Here is a 27,921-nt window from a genome sequence, read left to right on the forward strand (position 1 = left end):
TTGTCCCAGAGCAGAGAATTGACTCTGCCTTTTCCAGCACAAGTTAGAAAACAAGCCACAGACTGGGCTGGTTGGTGCTTTGACATCTCGTCTCCATGGCAGTGATCAGCTGGCAACTGATAAAGGACTCCCTATTCACTGACGCGACCGCACGGGTCCTGTGGCAGGCAGCGGAGAGGCAAAATGGCTCTTGCTTTCCTCTTGGCAGCAATCCTGGGACTTCTTGTTGTCAAGGCTGTTTTGTTTCAGCTGAGAAACCCAAGCTCCCCTCCTTGCATCGGGGGCTGGATCCCTTGGTTTGGAGCTGCGTTTCAGTTCGGGAAGGCTCCTCTGGAGTTCATAGAGCAAGCTAGGAGCAAGGTAATGGCTGTGGCGGTATGCCTGCATGGGCGTGCGCTCAGGGTGGCTGCGTGCAGGGGAAAGCTGAGGAGGAACTCCTACGTTAAGTTTGTCCCTTTCCTGCCATGCTTTATAACGTGAGGAGCATTTAGCTGGTGAAGGATTGGCTTTATCCCAGTAACGTTGCGAAACTGTGGCTCTGATCGAGGCGTGATCTTTGTGCTTAGATCATTCTGTTTGGACCCAGCGCCTCCGCTGTTCGCTTTTGCAGTCCAGATACATGTTAATCTTGGTCTCGGATAATGTGGAAAAGCCCTGTGCTGGGCGCTGGGACCAGGAGTTAATTACTTGCATGCCTAAAGGTAGGTGAAATTGTTTGGTGCCAGCTTCTGTCCCCCAGCATTCAGGAGACACAGGCATGCTTGGCAAGTGACTTTTCATCCTGATGCACTTACAAACGCAGGTGCGAAGATTTACTCACTAGATGTGCTTTTCTTTCTCTGCCTGTCTGATAGAGAGAGCCTAAATGATTAATTTAGATTACATGCTTAATTTCTAGGTAGCTAGTACGAGCTGATGTAAAACCCATTTCCCATTTTCAGTCAGCGATGGCAGCTGCTACTGCAGTGTGGTCAGCCTCACATGTCCAATACTGAAGGATTGCACAACCCATTGCTTGCACAAACTAGCAAAAATGAAAGCACTGCAACATCCTGAAATTTGAGAAAAAAAATTGGATGTTTAAAATTTGCTTTCTCATTTTGAGCTATTCGTTTTCATATATTTAAGTACTTCTTTTCAGCCACGGTTGTGATAAACTCGTGGTGTTAAATGAAAGCAGAACCCAGCCACATAATCCTTTAAACAGTCTGGTCAAGCCTCACTTGAAAAAACCTCAATGATAGTGTTTATTTGACTCTTCAGATAGGAGGCTGTCAGAAAGCTGCTTGTATTGAAAACATCCTGGTGGCAACCAGATTAGAGCAGCTCACCAGACTCCTTTTCAGTGCAATCGCTTTTGGGGACAGATGTCTCACCGTGACTTAAGCTTCCTCTAGTTGCCTTTTTTTCCCCAGGAGGCTTTTAATAAAATCTCTTAGAAGAAATTCTTCAAAAAAACAAACAAACAAACAAACAAAACCCCAACAACCAACCAAACCAAACCAAAAAACCAAAACCAACCCTGAGAGAAAAGTCCTTTGGGGCATTCATTCACAGCTTGAATGAGCAAAAACTGTTACATACTAAAGAATCTGTGAAGTACAAATGCAAACTTGGTGGCACTGGGTCTCTGGTTAATTCTGATGTTCACTTGCCCTTTAGGCAGCTGCTGACACCTCTGAACACACCAGAAACACCTGAAGGACTTTATAAACCCCAGGTTTTATTGGGTCAGAAACTAGAGTAAAAAACATTTCCAATGGGAGAAAACTCTGAATAAGGCAAAGCAGGAAGAGGAGGCTATATTGCATTTCTCCCCTTTACTGGGTGTTTGCTGATAGGACCTTTCCTTCGGCTTTCTTCTTAGTCCAGCAACTCAGCATCCCTGTGACTTGACCTCTCCCTGTGGTCCCCCTGGTCCAAGAGGGACCTTTCCCTCCATCACTCCCTGGCTGGCTGGCTGCAACAGGATTTTACCCTTACTGCCCCTGCTCTCCTGTTCTTCCCTTCCTCTCCATAAACACGCCAGGCACCTCTCCCTCCCTTCCCACCTCCCACACTGTGATGTGCTGAGGCCTGGAAAGACAAGCCTTTTCCTGACTGCTCCCTTTTAAAGGAGTAGGCACTGTAGCGGAGTGCAGCCAAATAAAACAAGTGCTGCTGCCAAAGGGTCATTAACAGTCATTACAAGGATTGCAAAATATATCTGCAATAATTCCAAGCTCCTTAATATTGCCAGAACAAGGTTAAGTGCCGTTAGTACAAGCAAGCTGCCCTAATAAAAGAGCAGAAACAGCAGGCTCTGGGCAATGTAGAACCTCTTTGGCTTGGTAGGGTCATTACCTTCTAGGGAGACTTTCACAATTAGAAAATTCCTCCCCTGGATTAATTCTTCATTCTGTCAAAGTGACACTCATTTCTGTCTTGAAGTTAGCTTTCTTATTATTGGCCCTTTTGTCTATATCCCTCAGTGCTTTTTCTCCTTCCACTGCTTCCAGCCTGAATTTGCTTGAAGTTCACGATTTCTGTTTTCCTCCTACAGAGCAAGCCGTGGGCCGAAGAATTGTCGGTTTTTCCCCTTGTGTTATCAGTGGGTCTAAAAAAAGAAAGATCCCCTGTCCAGTAAAATATTTAATCTCTGGTCTAATAAAAGATACCACCTCTTCCTCCTAAAGCTGCCCGGTTAGTTAAAGTGGTTTTGCAAGTGATCTGGGATGGGCAGGGTGGGTAACCGGAGACACCATGCCACACAAAATACAGGGAGAGCTGCTCAGTGAGGGGTTCAAAGGCTGTGGTTCCACACTTTGCCATGGAAGCATGGTAAGAGTTTATAAATCATAGAATCATAGAATGGTTTGAGTTGGAAGGGACCTTAAAGCTCATCTAGCTTAAACCCCCTGCCATGGGCAGGGGCACCTTCCACTAGACCAGGTTTTGCTCAACCTGGGAATTTCAAATGCTTCTCATCAGTTTGCTAATTAAGCTAACACGAAAAGCTCAATGAAACCCATGAGATTGTTCTGCACTATTGTATGGACTGTGGCTCCATACATCACTCTCAGTGTGTTGAATGTGTCTGGGACATGGTGCCAGGACTCAGCTAGATGCCTCCCAGGTTCATTGTCTCTGTGTGGCTGCGTCTGGGATGGCTCACGGTGTTACATGCATCCTGCCTGAGGTTTGGTGCAGGGGAAACAGGCTGGAGGAGAGGACAAGTTTTCTGGTAGAGTGTTTCCAAAGACAGTGTCCACATCTGAGTTGCTAATGGTCTGTGACCCTGGTCCCATACACTGAAGACCAAAATGCTGAAGTCCCTGAGATAGAGAGGGGACATGACATTGAACTTGTGTGTGTACGCCAGAGGAGAGAAAACCAGCCCAGTGCACCCAGCTCTCAACGTGACTCTTGACACAACTAGAGACTGATTCTTATGAGGAATGGCTGAGGGAACTGGCGTTGTTTAGTCTGGAGAAGAGAAGGCTTAGGGAGAACCTTATCACCCTCTACAACTACCTGAAAACCGATTGTAGTGAGGTGGTGGTTGGTCTCACAAGTAACAAGTGATAGGACAAGAGGTAACGGCCTCAAGCTGTGCCAGGGGAGGTTTAGATTTGAAATTAGAAAAAAATTCTTCACCATAAGGGTGATCAGGCATTGGAACAGGCTGCCCAGGAAAGTGGGGAAATCACCGTCCCTGAACAGGTTCAGAAAACGCATAGACGAGGCCCTTAGTGACATGGCTTGGTGTTGGACTTGGCAGTGCTGGAGTAAGGGTTGGACTTGATGATCTTAAAAGTCTTTTCCAACCTCACTGATTCTGCGATTCTAACCACAGCTGTCTCAGCTGAGAGCGGTTGCTCCCTGCCTGGCAGCACCCCTGGGAAAACAGGCTGTTTCCCCAGTTTCCTTCCTTTGGAACTTTGGAGAACGTCCTTCTGAAGTTCTGGAGTATTACTTTCGTATAGGTTCAGATCGGTGTCTCATCGTGGCACTACTGTTTTGTGCAGTGTTTCCCAGTCTTTGGGAAAACCAGAGGAGTGAAAGCAGCTTCATAGGCCCTAACTCCTCAGAGCATTTTTATTTTGCTTTCCATCTCTCTGTCATCATGTCTCCTTAAACCCTGTTTCCGACAGGGCAGTAAATAGGCACACACTGTTGGCAGGCGGCGCCCACGCTTCGTTGTTACCCGCCCATACCACTGAGATGGTAACTGCAGAACTCTCTGACAGCTTGTTCCAGTGGCTGATTTTATTGCATTAGAACAACAGCGTAATTATACTGGGACACATGAAAAACCTGTTCATTCAGCGTCTTGTCTCGAATAGCAGCCATTGGCAGATGCTCAGTAACAGTGTAAGGAGCACACCCAGATCAGAATATGCTGCCTTCTACTCCCTCTTCTCAGCTTCTGGTTGTTAACAGTTGGGGGACTTCCCAGGCTGGAATTTGCATCCCGAAGAGCTGACTACAATAACCTAGTCTCTTTTGTTACTGTGTGTGTAATTTTTGTTTCACAGCATCCCACAGCAATGAATCCATAATTTAACCATAAATGATATAAAGTAGGCTGTCTGGTTTTAAACCACTAAATAGGTGCCCATTAGCCTTTACATTATGAGAACCCAGGAATAATTGTTCTCTTTTCACGTTCCCATGGGATCTAAGTATCTTTCTGTTGCAACTTTCATTCATACTCGCTGTGCATCCCTTTGCCTTTTCTCCATCAGTATATCCTGCAGAGATGGAATGGGCAGAGACATATTAAACTGAAGATGTGGGCACAGGATGGGTTTAGATGTTTGTTGTCCTTTCTCCTCTCCTTTCCTAGCAAGATGAGAGCTCTAAATTAATTACTACCACTTGGAGTGCTAAAAGATCTTGAAGTCATTTCAGAATGTGATTATTCTAGGCCTTCTTCTTCTGTAATGTTTCTAGATCTCATAGTTTAAACTTCCAAGTGAGTCCAGATCATGAGAAAACTTTTGGTTCCTTCTTCTAAGTAATGAATTAGGAATATGTTTAAGGCCACATATCCTTATATCTTCCTAAGAGCTATACGTGGCTCTTCTTCAGTACATCCTATTTATCAACTGCTAAACCTGATCTTTAATGATGCTTGTAAAAATTAGTTGAGTACTGGAATGACTGAGGTTTCACAGGTCCTCCTTCAGGAGCCCTTTAGAAAGGCACCATGTTCGCCGGTCCATCCTCCTGTTGCTGAGGGTGCTTTAACAGATCACAGTAGGTAGTTCTGCAACTTCATATTTCAATTCCTCTAGAGTTTTAACTTGAAATGTTTATCACTGTTTTACCTAGCACTTGTTTAAGTCTATTCTACTTAATACTTCCTTTGATACAAGGTCTCCGTCTATCCCACTCGGTGAAAGGCTCCAGTGTGGGACTTGCATTAAACTGACATAAATGCTTCCCCACGTGGTTTCTTTGCACCTTGAGCATTTATCAGGCTCAGCAACACATTGTGAAAGTTCCTGCGTCTTGAGTGTTTGGAAGAGTCTGTATTACAGGGGATGGGGATTGCCATTAGTGGTTTGATCCTCAAACCTTCTTTAGTGTTTTAATTTTAGATGTAATTAATCAGCTATCATATTTATTTGTAATTTCCTGTTGGGACACAAAATTCTCCCTTCTGAAAGGTGTGTCTGTGAATATCCACCATCACTGCACTATTCAGTGAAGCTGACTTGTTCAGGAGGTCTTTACAGGGCTTTATTTTATTGCAGTTTCATTCAATATTGGTTTAATTCTTATCATTCTAAATAGATTGCAGGAAATTTGGTGAGACCCAAATCAGATTGTTTGTGTAGGTGTTTACAGGTACAACATCCAGCTTTCCTGATGAGCAGTGGACACAAAGCCAGTCCTGTTGGTGGAGCCTAAGGGCAGTTCAGCTCACCTTCAGAAATAGAGGGGCGCAGTAGCTGGTCAGGTGAATCATGGTTTAGGCTCCCCTGATTGCATATAATGGGAGCTTAGGCATCTTGCTCACATGTAATCATCTAAAATAAAGTGTTCTAGTTTTAATTGAGTGTGACCTTAATTGAATAATTAATTGTTATTGCAGGTGGCTATTAGTTCATATTTAATTTTATTTTAAAATTCCTTTAAGTACATTTTAGTGTTAATCTAAAATTTAAAATATCTAATTTAAACCCAAACACAGATTCACTGGGGTTTGTCCAGCCTGGTGGTGAGGACCTGCTGTTACCCATTAAGAAAGCAGCCTTAGCAATTTAGCTATTATTAAACAGTATTTTATTTATTATCAGACAGAGTTTAAACAGTCGTTCTTTAATAATTTACAGTTGAAGGACACATTCAGAATTCAACTGATGTCAAGAGGGATCTTTTCCTTCAAAGAGCTTTTGATGGAGCAGGCTTTACAATACAGACGCAGACAACAAAAGAAATGGTTAAAGTCAGTGGCATAAACCATGTGAGCAAGGAGGATTCAAGGCTTTTCAGTGCTCCAAACAGATCAGTAGCAAACAACTTCTCACCCTTGTCAGCAATGTAACCTGGAAAACAAAATCAAGTTCCTTGATGTGCTTAGAGATGTTATGAAAGCCCTAAACCTTTCCCTATGCACAGTAATTTTGCCAAGAGAAGATGGTGTGCCTATAAATGTAAATGATGTGGTTTTTATTCCCAAGGCTTTTGCCTGCAAGCAGAAATTGCCTTGACTAAGAAAAAGATGCTAAAGATGCTCTGTTTCCTAATTTTGGTATTTTTTATGCCTAAATCTTACAGCCAGCAGACACTGTGCATTTGTTTCCTAGCTTAGAGTATCTACACATATCGGTGATCTTTTAAATAATGTAGGAATTCAGAATAATTATGCGGATACTTACTGCTGAAAGTTCTAAGAGAGCTCTAGGCTATTAGATTAAGGGAAAATGAAGGAATGATTTATGGCATCAAAACCATTCCCTGAATATAACTCTCAGCAAACTCCATCTATTCTGCTCAAAGCTTACTAGTTATTTAGATACAAATCTTTAAACACCTGTACAAGAAAGAAATCCTTGGTATTAGCGGAACCTTTAAATAAGGAAACGGAAAACAAAGGGAAAGGAAAAGACAAAATACTAAAACTGGGCAGGAACAGGGTTTTTGTTAAAAAGTTGCAGATTGAAATTGGTAGGATTATGGATTTTTAAGATGTGAGTACTTCGCCATGGCAGCCAAGGGATGCAGGAGATAATCCATCGCTTGGGTTCTTAAAACCCAAGTAGGTTGTATTGCTTGAACTGTAATGTAGTTCAAATATAAAATGTTAATCTCGGAGAAGGAATCTCTTCTACTTTGCAAGAGGTCGGGTTGGACAGGCACATCTCGTGTTCCTTTCTGGGCCATAAGACTACAGATTTTGGTCTGGTTCATGCTGATCTTTGTGCACTTCTGAGATAAGGCGTACAGAGAGCAGAAAGCACCAGGTCCTCCCTCCTGAGCTCTCAGCAGCACCAAGTGCCATTCTCCCATCAAACGTGTTAACAGTACAGTAATATGAAATCTTTCTTTGTTCCAGCACGGGCCTGTGTTCACAATATTTGCTCTGGGAAAGCGGTACACTTTTGTGACTGAGGAAGAAGGAACTGAAGTGTTTTTTAAATCTGAAGACTTAAATTTTGAACAGGCAGTCCAACAAGCTGTCAAGAATACAGGTAAATGAGACCTTGCTCTTTTCTAATGGAAATCAAATCTAGCTACCCAGGGACATTACTGCCCTACCCAAAGCCCCTGCTGTGAAATGAAGGCGAAATGAAATTTATACATGTGGATCCAGCACTGTAAACCTGTAAACTGGTTTGGATTCAGCCTCAAGGAATCAAGGGTTTCTGATGCAGGGACTTGTTATTACTGTTATCATCCATCAATCCCAGTTTGAGATCAGGTCCTTTTCTGTGTCTAGACACTCCACCTATATGTACCAGGTTTGTAGCAATAGTATGTTGTCCTATCATTTGAGTTGAAAATCAGCTAATAGTAATAATTAGTTGTTACCCTGTAGTACAACATCTACTTTCCAAAATGTTTCTATTTCTTTTTGTATTTAGTGTCTGTCCCTGCAGAAGCATTTTATCAGAACCATGGTAATCTCTACAGCATGCTGAAGGGAAAAATGGCTCCTTCTAATCTGCACATGTTCACGGGCACTTTGTGTAAGGAGCTATATGAGCACATGACACACCTCGGCACGGAGGGCACAGGTGACCTCAATGACCTGGTAAGGTAAGGGAGTTCTGCAGCTCATCTCTAATGCATGGGTATCCTGTATGGAAGCAGGGATGTTATCATAGAATCATGGAATGGTTTGCGTTGGAAAAGAACTTAGAGATCATCTAGTTCCAATTCCCTGCCACAGGCATGGACACCTTCCACTAGACCAGCTTTCTCCAAGTGCCATCCAACATTGCCTTGAACACTGCCATGGATGGGGCAGCCACAGCTTCTCTGGGCAACCTGTGCCAGGGCCTCACCAACCTCACAGTAAAAATTTTCTTCCTTATATCTAAACTGAATCTCCCCTGTTACTGTAAAGCAGGTAGAGCTCAGGCTCTTCAGCCTTAGAAAAGCTCTGTCAGGATGCTCATCACTGCTTCAGTTTCAGGTGGTACACGGAGTGGACAAGGTTTCATCTAAAATCATCCCATCCCTGCTACATCCTTGATGCAGCCTCAGGAACAGGGTGCTCTTCCCAGTGCCGTGTCTGTCATAGCATCCAAATGAGCTGTCACTTGTTTAAAGTGTTTCAAAAAACCCCAGTCATATGCTGGATGATAGATTGCAGAATCCAAAAAAGTCATCCACAGTAAATCTGGGGGGTGTGATCTGTTCTTACGGTTTTGCCAAACAAGGCAGGGGAAAAGAATTAGTAGCAATGCCCTGGATAATTATTTATCTGCCTCAGAATGAAATCCATAGAGCCAGCAGGTGGCTCCAACGGCCTTGTGATCTTCAGAAAAGGAGGAAAGCCAAAGAGTCACTGCCTGAAATTGTATGTCTAGCAGTAGCTGCAGCCCAGCAAAGACTGCATGAGGGTTTCTCGGAGCTAAAGAGGTGAAGTGGTCTGGAAAAGGAGCTCAGATTTGTCAGGATAACAGAGGAGCAATCAGGGGAGGGGTGAGACAAAAAGAAAACAAAAAAGCATTGTTCTGTCCAGCGACGCTGCATCCGGAGGAAAGGTTTGTTGGGGTGCCTGGTTGCAGAAGGGTTTGTGCAACTCCCAGAAGGTCCGCATGGGCTAACCTGAAATAAGAGGGGTGGTTAATAGGGAGAAAGGGACCTCGGTGCCCAGAGCCTTTCTGCCACTGCTCAAGTGATCAAACACTGATGAAGCTCAGCCATGTAAAGAGGACTAGCCTGAGATCTGTGTATCTCCCATTCTCTGCTTAAAATCTGCAATGAGGGCATGAGGTGTCAGCTTTGCGCCAGCCCTTCCATACTGGCATGACCCTTCAGTCCCACACCTTCTAGTGCTGGCAATTCAAAATGCTGCCTTCTGACCTAAAACTGCAACAGCCTCCCCGTGGCCTGTAATTCATCAGTAACTTGTCCTTGCAGGCATGTCATGTATCCAGCAGTGGTGGACACTCTGTTTGGGAAAGGCATCTGTCCAACAAGTCAGAGTGAAATCAAGGAGTTCGAACAACATTTTCAGAAGTACGATGAGGACTTTGAATACGCTTCTCAGATGCCCGAATGCTTCTTGAGGTAATGGAGCAGAGATGATGCTTGTGGTATACCCATTACAGGTACCCATTACATTTTGCTTGCTGAAATATCAGCCACGAGAGACGTTTTCCCTGGAGGATGATGCGCTGTCTTTATTGACAGTGTGTCCTTGGGTCAGGCTTTCAGCTAGATGCTTCAAAACAGTTCTGACCTTGTCTTGTGCATTTTCCTGGCATAAAGCAGAAACAGCTTTGCTTAGGTGGGATGGGTCCAGCTTGGAGCTGTCAGGGACTAGCAGAATGGGGCAAAGAGCAAAGGCTTGCGCCTAAATGTGAGTCCCAAGCCGAGGGGCTCCCCAACAAGGCATCTCTCTGCTCTTTCCCACACCATAGCTGTTTTCCCAGCAGACTGATGCCAAGTTACATGGCTCTACTGTCACAGAGTTGACCTTGGACAGAGGCAACCAAACCCTGAGGCAAGTGTTTGCAGAGCCTGCCAGTGCTCTCAGGGCCATGGTAGCACCTTAAGCACCTCAAAATAGCCTTAAGAAAGAATTGAGAATGCTTCAAAAATGTGGCCTTGATTTTGTTAGAAAGAATAGTTCTTGAAAAGATTGGCTTAAGCAATCTGTCCAAAGCCACAATGAAACAGATGTGAAAATCTAGGAGTCTTGCAGTCACAGGTCCTGGCTGCAAGATGAGGTCTGGCCAAGGTGAAGGTCCCGGACGTGCTGTTCCTCATGTCAGTGCGTTCCTCATGTCAGTCAGACTGACACTTGACTATCCATCAACTGACTGCTGCCCAGGGCTTTTGGAGAAAAACCAAGGGGTCCTTCTCATGGAGAAGGAAACGTTAGTTTGTGCAGCCTCAGTTAAGTGCTTGTTGTTGGTTGCTTTTCTTTACAGGAACTGGTCTAAATCCAAAACATGGCTTCTAAAATTATTTGAGAAAGTAGTGTTGGATGCTGAAAGGACCAACCCTTCAGAGACCACATCCAAGGTAAACATCCGAGCCTATGAAATAACATGAATTCATGTGTATTCTGACTGAAGTGATGGAGGACAGGAGTTATTTCAGTACTGGAAGAAATAAGCTAAACCTATCATCTTTTATAGCTATACCTTAATTGTGCAGTGTTGCTGTCACCTACATTAGGACAGACCCATAATTTTGAGTCCTACTCCTCAGTGTATTTTATTTCCTGCAATTGTGAAAATTGGCATCTTCCTCTGGGGAATTTAAAGCCAAGAGTTCAGCACTGTGACCCATTGCCAGGCTTCAGTATCACAGTTGCAGTGAGCAGTCAAAAGAGGTGAAAGACCTCTTCAGTTGTTTCTCTGAGGGCACTGTGCTGTGAAATTCCAAAACCTTGCAGGTACTATTTTTAAACCCTGGTGTGGAGTGAGGAGATCCTCCAGCAGCCAGACTAGTAGAAAATAGCAGATTACTGGATTGGAAGCCAAGTACCCTAAATATCAATTGTGTGAAAGCTGTGATAAATTGTCTCCCTGGTTATTCTCCTTAGCTATGGCAAGAATTCTGTCTATACAGCTGACAAACGTGACAGCAGACTGGCCTGAGAATTTTGCTCTACCAAATGGTTATAGAACAGACCATTAAACAAACCAGGTTTTATTTAGACTTTAAAAGCTTTACATGCCACAATTTCTTTCATAAAGTAAAGCAAAACGGGAAAGAAGAGAACGCAGGAGAGGGGTCTGTGGGAGGTAAAGAAGTGCAGGAAGTAGGAGGGACAAACTTGGTGTCTTAGACTGGGTGGGAATCTGGGAAAAAGAGTGGTCATTTTTATTCAAGGTCAACCTTTTCCCCTCTGAAAAGCAGGCAGGAAGCTTTGCCTTGAATGTATGGTTGCCCTGTATTTAAGGAAATACTATAAACAAAGCTGATCCTAGACCATTACACGGTTCCTGTAGTTTCAAAGAATATCAAGCTATTGCAGTCACTGGTTTGGTCACTAACAAAGCACGTGGAATTAGGGAGTTTGCTGATGTATCAGACTATCTCTTCGTAATAAACACCATTTTGGCAGGAACACAGAGAATATTTTCTCTATTTCCATTCATTCAACTTTTTCAGTCCCATTTTCATGTTCTTTAGAGAAGTAGAGCAGGAATTAAAACACAATTGAGATTTCTCTTTTCTTCCATATACAGGAAACAATTGGGAGTGAGGGAACCAAATCCCCTAAAAACTTGAAGAAAATGGAGGGCATTTCATTGCCCTCCACTGGAGGAGTATTTAGTAGGGATTCATGTAGTGCATTGATTTCTTCCAGCCTGCTGCCGCTGAAAGTGTGTCTCATTTTCTCTTAACAGCTACAATCTCTACTTTGTGACTGCAAAATCCCCGTAACTAACATTACTTTGATAAACTAGTCCTGTGTTAAGTAGGATATGTTATATCCTTGAACTCTCATAAGCCCTACCTGAAACTAGATTTTAATATATTTTTGGAAATGCACATTATTATCTTTTATTTATAACAGACATTACTGCAACATCTCCTGGATAACTTGCAAGGAAGACACCTAGCTCCTAATTACAGTCTTCTAATGCTCTGGGCTTCCCAAGCAAATGCTATCCCTGTAAGTACCTCAGCTAGAGAAACACTCTATCCTGTTCAAAAGCCTGTATTTGGGAAGCAAAGCCTTCAAACCAGAGGTCACACACACTGCGTGTATTCCAAAGAAGGGATTATCACGCCCACATGCATCACTCAAAATATACCCAGGCTGCAATGTCACAGATGCCATGACAAGGAAAGTTCTTCTTGTACTTTTCCTAAATTATGATGTCCCCTACCATAGCATTTCAGGATCATGTCTCATAGCTGTTAAGATCACAGTCTTAAGCTTCAAGGAGCATTGAGCTCTATTTTGAAGCACTTCAGCTGTATTATAGTTGAGACTCTATTCTACATAGCCTGATGTTACCAATTGTAAAGAATATTAAAACGTAATACAGAGTAACTTCACCTGTGTGTAAAACCTTGAGTGATTTTGGCTCTTTCACTTTCTGGGATCTGCCAGTGTTGATTCCAGTGAAGAAAAGCAATAGTTTGATTCTACTGCCACTTGACTTTTGGCTGTGTTACAAACGTATTTGATGGCCTAATGGTACAGATATAAGCACGCTAACAACTCCAACGTGTCTAACACAGCCTAGGCTGACCAAAGACATTTATAGGAATTTCTCAGATGAAAAAGCCATAGTAGCAAAAACATCCTTTATTTACCATGACTACTAAGCTCTTTCTAGCACAATTATGCCTGTTACAATGTGATTTAGAAAACAAATGATAGCAAATTATTTTTGTATGTACTACTAATGGATATATCTGTGGGGTTTGTAGATCGGATGTTACTACAATTTACCCTAAAGGAATTTCATCCATTTCAGTGAGGTTTTTGTGGATTCACATGGTGGCGTAAGTGAGAGGCATAGCCTGCTGTCTGTTATCGGGATAACTGACATTCCTTCCACAACACTATCATTACTTATTTCTGTAGTATTCAGCTGCAAATAGACATATAGATATTTTATTCTTTCTCAGAATAGTCATAGAATCATAGAATACCAGGTTGGAAGGGACCTTGAGGAGCACAACCACTGTTCTGGTGAGGGGAAAGACAAAAAAAACCTTCCAAGGGGATATTTTTACAAGCATGTTAAAGCCTTTTACCTGAAACAATTTAGCTATCCCTCCTTGGACCATAGAGTGAAGCCACAGCATCCAAGAGCTGTACAAGAAAATTAAGTTACCAGATTTGTTTTGCAGAAGGAGGGCTGCATCCACGTGGGGCTATTTGGGAAATAACAGTAAGAGTTCTCATCCCTCACCAGCACAGATGGCCCATGACCAGATCTGTCTGCAGACTGCATCTCCTGCTAGCTCAGCAAGAGGAGAGAGTGATTCCTGGCAGTGCTGCAAGTCTTCTGGTTTCATCCTACTTAAGAGGATTTTCTCCTTTCCTAAATTTCTTGATTTTCAACTTCATTGCATAATCAGTTAGCAAATTATTTCTAAAGGGGATATGCTACTGCTTGTTTTGCCATTAATTAAAACTCTTCCTGCTCGTTTTAGTGCCACTCAGTGACAATGCTCTGCAAATTATTTAACCTCATTTCTGCTAATACTAGTAGGAATTTACTGATTCTTTTTCCCATTCATGTGGCTAAATCTAATCACACTCAATGATTTAGTAATTCATTTTAACACCTAGTAATCTGAAATTAAAGAAGACAGTGTTTCAAAGCTCAAAGCCAAAGCTATATAATATTCACTGAAGATAAGCACACAGCAGATGACTAGACATAATCTCCCAGGATCTGAGTCCTTACATGTGGATTTAACCAGGAAGCACAGCTCCCTGTGCATCCCAACTACAACAGTCACATACAAAAAAGTGCAAATGTTTTCACCTGCCCCTGTGATCTTCTACAAAGATGCTGTAATTCTGTTCCATAGTCCTGAGTTAAAGTACTTTCATCTCTGTTTAGATTGCCTTTTGGACCCTTGTTTTCATACTCGCTTATCCTTCCATTTACAAGAAAATCATGGAAGACCTGGCTTCTGTTTTTGGCAAAGCAGGTAATAAATCCAACAGGGTCCTTCTGTAACCTAGACATCATTTATTCTATGTTGGCCCAGCACATGACACATTGGGTCAATAATATAATAATTATTCTAATATAATAATAATGAATAATCAGATTAATGAATATTGCTGCTAACAGTACTACTAATAACATAGAGTCCAGCTCTGAGTTCTTTATCGAACATATGCTGAAGACATATTTTTAAGCAAAACCACCTTTGGTGTTAGCAAAAGGCGGCAGAAGAAGAACTGTATGTATTTGTGTCTTCATTCCACATCTATCATTTAGACCTAGATTTGTATTAGCCAGTCTTGTGATTCTTTCATGCATCTATGATAGATAGGGTCAGGTGAGCTCTTTCAATTCAGCTGCTTTTCATGGTGTGATGTTCACCAGAGTGACAGCTATTCTGTAGAAAAACAGGCCAGGAACTGTTGTCTTTTCTGTCATCTGAGGCCAATTTGTCCAGCATGATTCACCCCCTACAAGACTAATCTCTTTCCCTCAAAAAGCAGTCACCTACTGGGAGCAGTCATTCACATTTGCCATCCCCTGAACCATGCTTAGACTTTCATGGAAGACTCTGAGTTGACATGAGTCAAAACCATATCAAGAAACATGACAATAATTAACCAATAAGGCAAATCACAAACCAGTGCTTAATTTAAGACTTTCTCCTGGCCCTGTTTTATTTGCTAGTGTTAACATAGGTCAAGAGCTCAGCCATGGCTTCTCGTCCTGGTGGCTACAGTCCCTCAGATTTCCATGTAGTGTCCCTACACGTGCAGAAAAAGTCCAGCGACTCTTAATTTACAAGCTGACCTTTGTTTGCCCTCTTCTGGCCAATTCCACATTTACACCTTCCTTGGAGTTATTAAATAATCTTCAGTGGCTTTTTTTAAGTTGTACTGATTTTAGTCCATTAATTTGCTTTGAAATAGAAAGAAAATTTCTGGGTGAAAATGAGGGTTTGAAGTCTTGAAGTATTCTATCAGCAGTTCTAAAGCAAGACGTATCAGCATGTATCAAAACAGGGATGAAATCTCATATTTACAGGGTCTTTTTCTCATGCCACAACAGGTAAAGATAAAATAGATGTCTCTGAAGAGGACCTTAAGAAGCTCCCTTTTATAAAATGGTGCACTTTGGAAGCCATCAGGCTGAGGTCTCCAGGTGCAATCACCAAGAAAGTAGTAAACCCAGTAAGAATTCAGGTGAGGTTTGTTGGGTTTTTTCCCCAGAAAAAGATGCCGTATAATTTGTCTGGAAAGGGGCCTCCCAATAGATCTGGATAAAACTAAGATAGTAGAGATATTCCACAATCTGCCATACATATTCTGTTTGACAGATTTATTAATCATCATTAATGTATTCATCAAGAATTTAAGAGTGGTTTTGCTTCCCTTTCTCACAGTCTTACCTTCAATTTTGAATTGAGCTGGAGATACTGTGCTGACAGTATATAAAATAGTAATCAGAGACAACCGATATAGGAGAAGGGATCACAGTTTAGTAACGGATAAAACTCCCTCTGTTCTGATTGTCCTCTTCACTGCCATTCAGAAGGGAAATGCCAGCATTCAGGAATCTCACGAATAAAAGTCTGGGAGAAAAACACTTTAAGGAATCAGTGCTCATGCCTATTTAAGAAATTACTTAAGTCGCATAAAGGTCTACTGTCACATAAGATATTCTATGAATTGCTTTGCATTGAAGGAAGTGCTTAACAAAAGATTTAGAAAAAAGTCCCAGCTCACATGGGTACCTCAAAAAGCAGGAAAGACAGAAATAATGTTCCTATTATTTCAATACCTGAAAAAAACAAACTAGAACAGAAATAGTCTTTCCCCGTTCTCCACTGTTCGTATCTTTCTCATGGGAAAAAACCAGCAACAGCAAGAAGAATTTGTTTGAACACACTGTGCCCACAGTGGATGTATGACATTCACTGATCCTTGGTAAGGATCTTCTGCAGATACAAGCAGAATCATAGAATCATAGAATAGTTTGGGTTAGAAAGGACCTTAAGATCATCTAGTTCCAACCTCCCTGCCGTGGGCAGGGACACCTCACACTAAACCAAGGCTCTGTCCAACCTGGCCTTCAACACCGTCAGGGATGGAGCATTCACAGCTTCCTTGGGCAACCCATTCCACTGCCTCACCGCCCTTACAGTAAAGAACTTCTTCCTTATATCCAATCTAAACTTCCCCTGTTTAAGTTTTAACCCATTACCCCTTGTCCTGTCACTACAGTCCCTAATGAAGAGTCCCTCCCCAGCATCCCTATAGGCCCCCTTCAGGTACTGGAAGGCTGCTATGAGGTCTCCACGCAGCCTTCTCTTCTCCAGGCTGAACAGCCCCAACTTCCTCAGCCTATCTTCATACAGGAGGTGCTCCAGTCCCCTGATTATCCTCGTGGCCCTCCTCTGGACTTGTTCCAACAGTTCCATGTCCTTTTTATGTTGAGGACACCAGAACTGCACACAATACTCCAGGTGAGGTCTCACAAGAGCAGAGTAGAGGGGCAGGATCACCTCCTTCAACCTGCTGGTCATGCTGCTTTTGGTACAGCCCAGGATACGGTTGGCTTTCTGGGCTGCGAGCACACACAGAAGCCAGCTCATGTTAAGTTTCTCATCGACCAACACCCCCAAGTCCTTCTCTGCAGGGCTGCTCTGAATCTCTTTGCCCAACCTGTAGCTGTGAAAGAGCTGTGAAGTAGTAAGAGGAGGGACTGTTTTATGATGTAAAACTGTGATTTTCTCTTTTCTTAGATTTTTTTTTTCCTTTTCAGAATTTCACCGTCCCTGCAGGTGACATGCTGATGTTGTCACCATACTGGTTGCACAGGAATCCAAAATACTTTCCTGACCCAGAAATGTTCAAACCTGTAAGTTGTCATCTTCTGCTGTTTCTCCTCCACTTATTTCACAACAAAAGCACATGGACAAATTGGCTTAAATTTGTCATGTGGAGGATGGTTTTGTATACAAAGATGTACACGAAAAGCAGGAGCCCGTAGGAATAAGCAAGACTTCAAAAGTTCAGTTATATGTTCCAAATGATTTGGTACTTCTTTATATCTCTTTGATCTTGATTCAAAGTTCGCCACTGAAAGACCCTACTTATTGAACCCAACTTGCTTGACTAACCGGATCTCCTTCTATGACAAGGTGAGCCACTTAGTGGCTGAGGGAAAGGCTGTGGATGTTGTCTAGCTAGACTTTAGTAAAGACTTTGACACCATTTCCCACAACATTTTCCAGGAGAAACTGGCTGCTTGTGGCTTAGCTGGATGCACTCTTCGCTGGGTAAAAAACTGGCTGGGTGGCTGGGCCCAAAGGGTGGTGGTGAAAGGAGTTAAATCCAGTTGGTGCCTGGTCACATGTGGTGTTCCCAAGGGCTCAGTATTGGGGCCAGTTCTGCTTAATATCTTCAGGGATGACCTGGATGAACTGCCCCCTCAGAAGCTCGCAGATGATACGAAGGTGGCTGGGAGTGTTGATCTGCTGAAGGATAGGAAGGCTCTGCAGAGGATCTGGACAGGCTGGATCGATGGGCTGTGGCCAGTGGTATGAGGTTCAGCAAGGCAAAGTGCCAGGTCTGGCACTTGGGTCACAAAACCCCCATACAATGCTACAGGCTTGGGGAAGAGCGGCTGGAAAGCTGCTCAGTGGAAAAGGACTTGGGGGTGCTGATTGACAGAGCTGAACATGAGCAGCTTGTGCCCAGGCAGCCAAGAAGGCCAATGGCACTGTGGCCTGTATCAGCAATAGCGTAGCCAGCAGGACCTGCAAAGTGATTGTCCCCTTGTTCTCGGCACTGGTGAGGCTGCACCTCAAATCCTGTGTTCAGTTCCGGGCCCCTCACTACAGAAAGACACTGAGGTGCTGGAGCTGGTCCAAGGAAGAAGAATGAAGCTGGTGAATGGCCTAGAGAACAAGTCCTATAGGGAACGGCTGAGGGACCTGCAGTTGTTTAGTCTGGAGAAAAGGAGGCTCGGGGGAGACCTTATTGCTCTCTACAACTACTTGAAAGGAGATCATAGTTGTTTCTACCAAGTAACAAGTGATAGGACAAGAGGAAATGGCCCCAAGTTGCTTCAGAGGAGGTTTATACTGGATATTAGGAAAAATTCTTCACCCAAAGGGTTGTCAAGTGCTGAAACAGGCTGCTCAGGGAAGTGGTTGAGTCACTATCCCTGGAGGTATTTAAAAGATGTGTAGATGTGGCATTTAGAGATACGGTTTAGTGGTGGATTTGGCAGTGGTAAATTAATGGTTGGACTCAACAATTTTAAAGGTCTTTTCCAACCTAAACAATTCTATAATTCTTTGATTCCAGGTACTTTCCTCTCCTTGTCATTTGTTTGTTGTATAACTCATCTCCACATATTTACCCAGGTTCATTGGTCTTTCCAGTCAGATGATTTCTGGTAGGTATTAGCTCTGCTAATTCAGTAGTTCATCTAGAGTTTCTTGATTATTATTCCACCCCAGGTGGCTGTGTGGGCAGGCTTGTAACTGCTCTTTTTAGCACCAACCAAAATAGAACAGTTTGTCTTTTTTATAGGAATACATCAAGAAGTAATTTAAACAAAACTTCCCTTCTAGCAAACTCTTCACCAATTTGAAATCCCTCATAACAGTTCCTGCCAGTTTGAAATCCGAAACCCTGATGCAGCAGCTTACTTCTTTAGGAACTTTATTCCTAATAAGCAAGCTACGTTGTTTTTTAGAAACTCAGCCTTTTTCCATGAGGAAGAGGACACTGCCATTCCAAGTGTATTACCTTGCTTCATCCCTTTTACTGGATTTTGATTCTAACAGATTTCCTCTTCAGAAAGCTCTAAACAGCGCTGGCTGAAATATAAACAAAATAAGCAAACACAGTATTACACTGTCTCTAAGACAGCTTCATCAGAGGAGTTAGCCACCATAAACTTGACAGGGTGTTATTTGAAGGCCTTGGTGGAGTAGCACTTTGTTTCTGGAGGGTGCTATAGTTTGTCATCCAGCATTCACAGGATTTACTTTTGTTAGTGTTACCCACCCAAACTTCAGCCCATATTGCTTCATTCCTTATGTTGTTCCTTTTCTCTTAAAGCAACTCAGGATGGAGCAAAGAGCCCTCTGGGAACAGACAGACTGTTTTTGTTGGGAATGGTCCATTTTCTCACACACACTGCCTCGCACCTGAGAATGGAGCTGTGCATTCCTTGCCTTTCTCTTGTGTTACAGCTGCATTTGCCTGTTCACAGTGTCTTGGAAGTCATTTGTGTGCAAGATGTGCATGAGCCATTTGTGTGCCATGATACAATTTTGTGGCTGAGGGAAGGTACTGGTTGAGCAATTGCTTTGAATGTGCATATATTTAAAAGGAGAAAGTCATGCCTTTACATTTTTATACACATTTCAATAGCTCAAGACACAGGATTTAGAAAAACGGGGAGGTGTAAGAAGGATGTGTTAGGGGTGAGTTTGAAAAACTCTGCAGCACTTTGAGGCACCTAAGTATGATTAATTTCTTTCCCTGAGCTGGTGCTGACTTTTGAATCCAGACTTTAACAGGTTGAATTGCAAACCCAAAAAATGGCATTAGTGCAACTTCGTATTGAGGATTAGCTGTCCAAGGTCATTTTTAGCCTGGAGAAGTAAAGTTAAGCTTTATTTATATAAGGCTGATTTGGAAAAAAAAAGTTTCTTCCCACAGGATCGTTGGAAAGAGGCAAATTTAGAGAAGAATGCTTTCTTGGACAGCTTTGTGGCATTCGGAGGAGGGAAGCATCAGTGTCCAGGAAGGTCAGTGAAACAGCTGGGGTTTATTTATTCCCAAACCCTGCAGAGAACAACTCTCTTGAACTGGGCTCCTCTTACAGTTGGAGATAAAGTGTTTTCATTGCCTTGCTCTTTGTCAGTCCATTAATGTTCAGTATTATCTGGACCTTGTTTAAACTGATTTGAAAGTGGTTTCATTCCTGGAAAAGACAGGTTAAGTCACAATATAAAAGAATCTGAGACTAGTGTATCAAGGGATATTCTCCAGGGAGGAAGGTCAGCCTAGCTCTGCTGCTGCTGCGGCATCTTTATGGGAGAGTTTTTCCACTTACCAACATGCCAGTTTAGAGACATGGGCATTTAGGTTGCCATTAAACAGTTCTAAACTAATCTAAAGAACATTTCTGAGACTCTCTATTCCTCTATGAGGCCACTGACATCTTTACTAATATCTTAATATCTTAAATGGCTCCCCTCTGTTTGAATCTTGTCTGCATTAAGACCCACGCAATTGTCTAATGGCTTAAATTGCAGGTCTTGTCTCTCTTCACTCCTTCAGCAATGCCTGCCTCGATGCTTCCTGCATTCCTTCTGCTCTTTTCTCTGCTGTCCCTCTTCCTGGAACAAGCCCCAGGGAGCCAGCTGCTTCTCAATTCTGTGTTCAAACATCTCTATGCTCAATCTTCTGCTTTCAAAACCTGGTCTTCTCAATGAAGCAAGTAACCAAGTATCCCTAGAGCTAGTCAATTGAACTCCCATGTGGAGCAAGGAATCTGGAGAGTGTTGCAGAGGATTTGCATTCTTGAATCTGCACCCTACAGCAGGCTGGACATGAGTACCAGACAAACTTTGTGAGGTCATTAAAGACATAAACATATGGATAAAACTACACTCATGATTTAGCCCTGCCATAGGAAAGTGCTCACTCACCTCCATGACTTGTACCATGTTCCTGAGTTAAATATGAGCACAGCCTCATTCCCAGCATGGACGGCAGCAGGATTCACAAGAGGCATCCACCAGTTCAGGACAAGCTGCAAAATGATGTTCATGAAAGCTGCTTGTTTATATATACTGTCATATTTCTTTGTTCAGGCTCTTCTCTGGACTCTGATAGTATCTTTAAAATAAATTTGTGGTTAGAAAGAAAATTATAGCATTTCTACATAGACATTGGATGGAGAATCTTTTTCTTGCTGACACGCAAAAAGTCCTTTCAAACCCTTTGGCAGCTCACACGATAACACACACCTTCATGCTTTTCAGCATAATTCTAACATTGCATCAAAAGATGTATCCAGATCCCAGGTTGCAGATTTCCTTGGTATGGCTGAATGAAACAATGATATTTCAAGTTTAAGATGCATTTTCATTTAATTCCATTTAATTCAGTACTGGGATTTATAAATGAAATGTATTAAACATTTTATTTCTCCATTGCAGATGTTCATCATAAAATTAAAAGCTAATTTAATCAAACTGAAAGCTAGAAAATAACTTTCTTGGCAAATATTCTGGAAAACTGATGTGGGAAGAGCTCCCACAAAGCCATTTCTGTGCCATCTTTTTTACCTAAAGGAAAATTTGATGGCAGTGAAGCTACTTTTGTCTAACCAGGTGACAACTGTCTGTGCAAGTGTGCTTATCTTGCATGGCTCCATCTGGTGTCTCCTGTCTTATGCTGACATTGTAAATCCTTCAGCACAATGGCTGTGATTTCATTCTCAGACTCCATTTACTGCAGGACCTCAATCCACAGCTGGGCACCAGTGTTCCAGCACAACACAAATATGTAGCAGTGCACTGGGGTCTGATTTCAGAAAGCACACATCTGTCCAGCCCCCTTGTCACTAAATAAAATGGGAATGCATCAGCAACTCAGGAGTTTTTACAGGAAAACTGCTCTAGGACTCAGTCAAGAATATGTAAGATGGGTGGGAAGTAGGGGGCATTTAGCTGCTCAGTATGATGTGTGGTGGGAGAGATGGATGCACTGGGACTCTGCAGTCCTGCCTTTCACTCCTGGGCTGTCCCTCAGGCCACCCTCAGACATGCATGTTGCTTATCACCCTTGTGTCTCAGCATTGGTGTGTGCAGAGCAGAATAACAGCAGCAGCTTGTTGGGAAAAGCACTTGGAGCTCTAGTGGTGGAAAGCGCTGCAGTCAGTTATTGGTTATACCCATTGCAGATGACCCCCACTGTGGGTACAGAGGTGTCGGAGCTGGTCAGCCCACATCCAGCTGTGCTCGGGTTTGAAGGTCAGCCCTCTGTAAATGAGGCATTTCCACTTGCAGAGCAACCTAGAGACATTTGGGTGTTTGGTTGCATCATGGTACATCTGCGCCAAAACAGAGAGAATGGCTCAGAAGCAGGACATCAAGCACCAGGGCCCCAGGGCTGTGTTGTGCCAGTGGTGCAGTGATGGTAGGAAGCCCACCTTTGCTCAGTGCTGCCAGCACAGAGTTTGGGCTAGGAATTCCTGCCTGACCCAAGCTAATTTCCATTGAAATGTCTCTGCACTGCGTTCCCCCAAGCTCAAGGTCAGCAAAAGCTCCCTATCTCAAGGTAATTCCAAAGTGAAATCATGGAGATAATTTGAGTCTGAAGCCATGCCAGTACAAGCACAGATCCTCCCACTCTGGATCAGGGGGCAGTTCAGCGTGCAGATCTGGATGGCTCTGCAGGAGTCAGCTTGTGTCTCGTGGGGCTTATTAGCTTCCTCTTCACACCTGCCAGGCCAAATCCAGGCTGACGCCATGTGCAGTCATGTGGCCTTCTCCCCAGTGAGTTTCCCAATAGCTGTTCAAGTTTTCCAGCATCTCTCAGATGATGGAAAATAAACTGTGTGGAACAGCAAGGGAGTATTCTCATTTTCACCAGGTATTTTAGACTTCAGTCTAAATTCTGCAAGTGAGTAATCCCATGACGTGGCACAGGTGCATCCTAGTGCCTGAATGCTGACAGCCCTTGTACATGTCAGCTTTAAAAAATAATAGCCTGAAGGAGTCACTGCAGTTACCTGAAATCTTCCCTGGACTGAGTAAAAAGGGCCTTTCTGAGAGTGTTACAGAAGCAAAAATCACACCCTTGGGTCTCATGCTGCATTCTGATGGTGATGCATTAAATAGTAACTCCCACTGTCACAGCTACTCTGATGTCATCAGGCTCCCAGCTGTATATATAACTTTATATAGCACCATTAGTCATATAGCCTTGTCCATGATTGACTGTCTTCTCGCTCCTATGAAGTTATTTCAAGTCAGCGAGCGTTAGAACATTAATGTTTGTGCAGTGGAAAAAATACATATCATGATAAGGGTCTGTTTTAAAATAGGGTGTCAGAGGGATGCTGTCAGTCTAACGTTTCACCAGAAAGAAGGGGTAGCCATGACATCCATGTTGTTTGCTGAGTAATGGAGCCGAACAAAGCTACAGCACATTTTCCAACTGATGATAAACTTCCAGGCAGAACTAAAGAATGGAATGCAATGTGCCGAAGACACCCTGTTTCTTATCTGATGATAACACACTTGAGATAGTCAGGCTGAATGGTCAACATTCTCCTCCCTTTTCTTGCAGGTGGTTTGCCATCATGGAAATCCAACTGTTCATTGTGCTATTCCTATACAGATATGAATTTGTGCTTTTGGATGCAGTACCAAAGGAGGTAAAAGATCCATGCTTTTCTATGCATTCCACATCTTTGTATTCCTCCTTCATCATGCTCAGCTGTGGTTACGTATAATGAAGGAGAATTTTGAGGAGAGAGTTAATAAAACAAATAACAACTCAATCTTTGTTGTAATTCAGAAAACCCAGAGTAGCTCCAGCAACGCTGTGTGGCTGCACTGCCTATACAAAAAAGCGTCTACAAGAGTATTTTGACTCATCGTTGCCCAAAAATTACAAGAGATTTTATAACTGCTCTCTGCCATTCACAAAACCAGTTAGCATCTGGATTATTAATACTTTAAAGATATGAAATCAGATGCATCCCTCATAGTGCTCTTCCAGTACATATTCAGTGGTGGAAGAATAAATGATTACACAAAGACAAGATGTGAAAGATTTTACCACTGAAGGAGGATGGTGCAGTCTCCACTCTCAGCAGTCATTTCCTTCTCATCTGCACTGTGTCCTTTGCACTTTCTAAAAATCATAGTTCCTCACAAACAGGGACTGCTGCTAAATGAGCATGTCTGCCTGTCACAACCTAAAAGGACACTTATCTTATAGCTAAACTGCCAAGGAGAAAAGGAGAATTTTAGACGGGCATGGGCTTTGTAGGATTGCCCCTTTAGGCTGGAAGTTGGCAGCTCAGAGAACTTAAGTCCTCTGCTCTCCTTGAAGATTGTGATCTCAAGCAGTGGTGGTGAGTCCACCCAGAATATGAGAAAGGTTGCCTCTGCCTGACGATGGTGTTGCCATACCAGCTCCCAGTGGAGTTCACTGTAACTTGGCAATTATGCTGGTGAAGATATTCAAAATCATTAAGAGTTTCTTAAGATCTCATGTGTCATCCTCTACCAGTCATCATGAAGGCTTCAGCAAAGCCAAGGAATATTTGGTCTTCATCCTCTAAGACCAAAGAATACATTTATGTCTTAGTATTAAAACACAATGATAATTCCATTCACTGAACTAACTTACGTGGTTTTTTTACCCATTTTCTTCTTTTTGCAGAGCCCTTTACATTTGGTGGGGACGCAGCAACCCCTGGCACCATTCCGGGTCCAGTATAAATGCCGGGAATGACAGCTACTGAGCTGCTTCCCTGTCCTGCGTCTTCAGATAGGTTCTCTGCCTTAACAGTTCTTAATTTCAACTTTAAATGCGCACATACTCTGTGTTGTCGTGTGCCATAGCAGTATAGTTGTATCTGTGCTCCTCACCTGGTTGCCTACCTCCTAGTATTTAAAAATCAAGCTCTCCTGCTGCATTCATAACTTTTGGGCCAATTATTCACAGATGGTGCAAATCTGTGTATAAACTAAATTCACTGACCGGACATTCAGGACAAAAAGCTGTTGTGTTTGGAAATCTGCATGGCCTGCTCTGTCTGCAGTTGCTGCAGATAAAATGCATTTATAATGGAAAAATTGCAAGCAGAGGAAACACTGGGGACTTCTTGCACTGGAGCACCTAAAATTTCTACTGAGCTTTAGTTGCTCCACAGGATTCAGAATCAGTCCTTGCATGAATATGAATAAAAGTTGAATTGTGATATTTGGTTTCTAATGAAAAATGATTGCAAGAAAAGCTACTGTTATTCATGAGACTGGTTGTCTAATACCTGGAACATTTTTGCTTTCACTTTAACATGACTTACTTACAGAAAAGAGTGCACAAATTAAAAATATTTAGGCCTATGAGGAATACTTAGTAAAAGTTGTTCAAAGAAACTGTCATGTAAGTTCAGATACCAACACTTTAACTGCTGTCAGGTTTCATATACAATAATAGCTGCCATGTACTTTTAGTCTTTTAAGTAAAAATTATTCATCATTTTAGAAGTATTTAAAAAAAAAACAACTACAAAAAACCAAACCAAACCACACCAAAACCAAACCAAACCACAAATGAGCTTTCAGCAGCAGTAAAACTATGGGAAGAACATCCATAGGAAAATAACACATTGTATAACTGATTGCACAATTGGCTTTCCTCAGTTATGGATACAACAATTTAACAACTTTGAATGATGTATAACTCAAAAAAACAAAATTCTGTAATGGCAAGCTTGACTTTAAAGTAACAGATCCCTAAAGGAAAGTATAACCTAAAGGTCAACATCAGTGTGGTTACAATGAGTTAAAGGCATCTGAAGACATTAGTGAAGATTTACAGACACCCCATTGCACATGGGTTCTAACCTGTCCTAAATACAGTCACACGTCTGGTGTAGCTTTGGCATATCGCTGGGTTTTTCAGAGCTGGTGTGATCTTGTGTCTGCTGAAAAATACCTCCTTCTTCCTTCCACATCTCACAAGAATAGTGTTGGGGTGTGTGGTAACAATCATGTTCCCCCCCCCCCCATACACAGAGGAGTAGAGAAGGAAAAGCCTCACCTCTGTTGGGCCACTGGATTTAGCAACTCCCTACCGGTCTAGAATAATCATGAGAATATTTGTCCTTAAAGGCAGGACATATTTTTATTGAAGTGTAGACTTTTGGCAGGAAAGAAGTACCTGTTCTTGACAGCCAGAGAGATACCAAGCAAGCAAGTGAAGAAAAGTGGGCTTGACCCAGGGATCCCATCACTGTGTGGCTGTCACGCAGGGGATGACAGCTCCATGCACTCACCGTACTTTCCTACATGGAAAAAAAGAAGAGAGATGGATTAGTAAAGCAATGTGGTGGCCAAGTGATAGAGCTAAATGGGGTCTTCTACTTGGAAATTCAGCAGCCTCTGGGGAAGGGGAAGACTTTCCCACTGGGACGGGGTTAAAAGGTCATCATGACACCCTGCTCAGGAGTGGATTAACAGTATCTAAATTATTCTTATGAAGTGTTTGTGCAGTCTGCTTTTAAATACAGCAGTGCTGAATTTCCCTGGGAATTTGTCCTCTTACCCAGCTCTCCCCACCGTTAGAAAGCTTTTCTATAGCTCAGCAGCAAGAGTCAGAATTTGGTTTTATTCATTCCACTACTGCAAGGGTGTACGAAACAGGAGATTTTTAAGCCCACATTAAAAAATAAAATAATTTATTTTGACCTATCCTTGTATTTCTACCTTGTGTAGGAAGTGTGGAAGTTAAAAGGAATGCAGCAGGGCATCCCTCAGAAAAACATCTTTGAAAATGCAATTGCTCCTCCTCCAGATGTGTCATAGGCCAGACCTACCTGAGCAAAACCCGTGGTTGAGCTGGCCAGGACCGTATGGTGGTCATCATTTATGCTGGGATAAGTAACTCCCATGTCTAAGCCAGAGAAACAAACAGTGGGAGTCTGCTTAACAAGAGATAAGAAATCTAGAGATAGAAGTGAGCTATAAAACTCTTTGAAATCAAATTTCCTTTAATAACTTTATTCTATATTAAGGAAGAGTTTCAGGATAAAACAAACAACACAAAGTATCACACTGCAGCCAAACCTTTTTTGGTATCTTTGAGGAAAACATAAATATCTTCCCTGAAATCATAAATTTACTGTGGAAATATAATATTTGACAGAAAACTCATTTAAACATTTTGAGTTAAAATTGTTTACCAAGTGAATCTTTTTCAGTCAGCACAGTGAAAAGATCACCTCTCTTATGAGCAGCCACCTCCCAGAATAATCGCAACTTCTTTTTTGTCTCCCCTCTAATGAGCCTCACTGAAGGCCCCTCTCATCTGTACTTAGCAGTCAAGTATTTCAAGTGGTCTCTTTCTTTACACTAGCAACGGTATTCAATATCTTTTCTGCGCCACTGATTGTCACAGAAACCATAAGTTTAGGCTTAGCACGTACACCTCCTGAAAATAGATATCTGGGGACTAAAAGATATGGCTGTAGCCAGTGAGAGGTGAGCTAAAAATAAATTACTTCCTTTCAAAAAGAAATTAATTCTAAGGCCCTAGCTCTCTGCTGTGCCTAAGGCTGTGCCAAACAAAACTTGACTTAAGCATGTGTTTGGCTTTAAGCAAACACTTCCAATGGATTTGCAGAATGAGACTGGATTTCTGTTTAAGCACAAGCTTGAGCGCTTTGCTGAACCAGGGTCCAAATGCCTCAGTCACTAACCTGCTGTTTATAGTTTGTCTTGGCGTCTGTGTTGTAATTTTGAAGATACGCAAGGGCAAGTGGAAATACTGAGGTAGCTTTGTTCATTTTAGGTGAAACTGGC

General features: G+C 42.5%; 1 protein-coding gene and 1 long non-coding RNA gene across 8 annotated transcripts; one reads left to right on the forward strand and one right to left on the reverse strand.

The window, feature by feature from the left end:
* Nucleotides 1–25,318, forward strand: LOC136015619 (24-hydroxycholesterol 7-alpha-hydroxylase). Of its 4 annotated transcripts, none has more exons than XM_065681791.1 (12): nucleotides 1–360; nucleotides 7,547–7,682; nucleotides 8,076–8,250; nucleotides 9,583–9,732; nucleotides 10,599–10,692; nucleotides 12,200–12,298; nucleotides 14,214–14,304; nucleotides 15,393–15,526; nucleotides 17,109–17,204; nucleotides 20,014–20,115; nucleotides 23,672–23,759; nucleotides 24,776–24,861. In XM_065681791.1, the coding sequence occupies exons 1-11, from the start codon at nucleotides 184–186 to the stop codon at nucleotides 23,726–23,728; spliced, it is 1,311 nt and encodes a 436-aa protein (XP_065537863.1). In that variant the 5' UTR covers nucleotides 1–183; the 3' UTR covers nucleotides 23,729–23,759; nucleotides 24,776–24,861. The 4 variants fall into 4 exon arrangements, with proteins under 4 accessions (XP_065537863.1, XP_065537864.1, XP_065537862.1 ...); XM_065681790.1 differs by having other exon boundaries at nucleotides 3–360; nucleotides 20,027–20,115; nucleotides 24,776–25,318; XM_065681793.1 differs by lacking the exon at nucleotides 1–360 and adding an exon at nucleotides 620–701 and having other exon boundaries at nucleotides 20,027–20,115; nucleotides 24,776–25,318.
* Nucleotides 6,500–27,800, reverse strand: LOC136015621 (uncharacterized). 4 transcript variants are annotated; one of them, XR_010613267.1, is made up of 4 exons: nucleotides 26,937–27,187; nucleotides 26,282–26,405; nucleotides 21,022–21,211; nucleotides 6,500–6,536 (listed from the first exon to the last, which is right to left on the reverse strand). It is a non-coding gene; the product is annotated as an uncharacterized LOC136015621 (long non-coding RNA). The 4 variants fall into 4 exon arrangements; XR_010613266.1 differs by lacking the exon at nucleotides 6,500–6,536 and adding an exon at nucleotides 19,149–19,176; XR_010613268.1 differs by lacking the exons at nucleotides 6,500–6,536; nucleotides 26,937–27,187 and adding exons at nucleotides 19,964–20,291; nucleotides 27,303–27,800.
* Between the last annotated feature and the right edge of the window lie 121 nt (nucleotides 27,801–27,921).

This window comes from Lathamus discolor, chromosome 5, assembly GCF_037157495.1.
Source record: "Lathamus discolor isolate bLatDis1 chromosome 5, bLatDis1.hap1, whole genome shotgun sequence".
Taxonomy (NCBI): domain Eukaryota; kingdom Metazoa; phylum Chordata; class Aves; order Psittaciformes; family Psittacidae; genus Lathamus; species Lathamus discolor.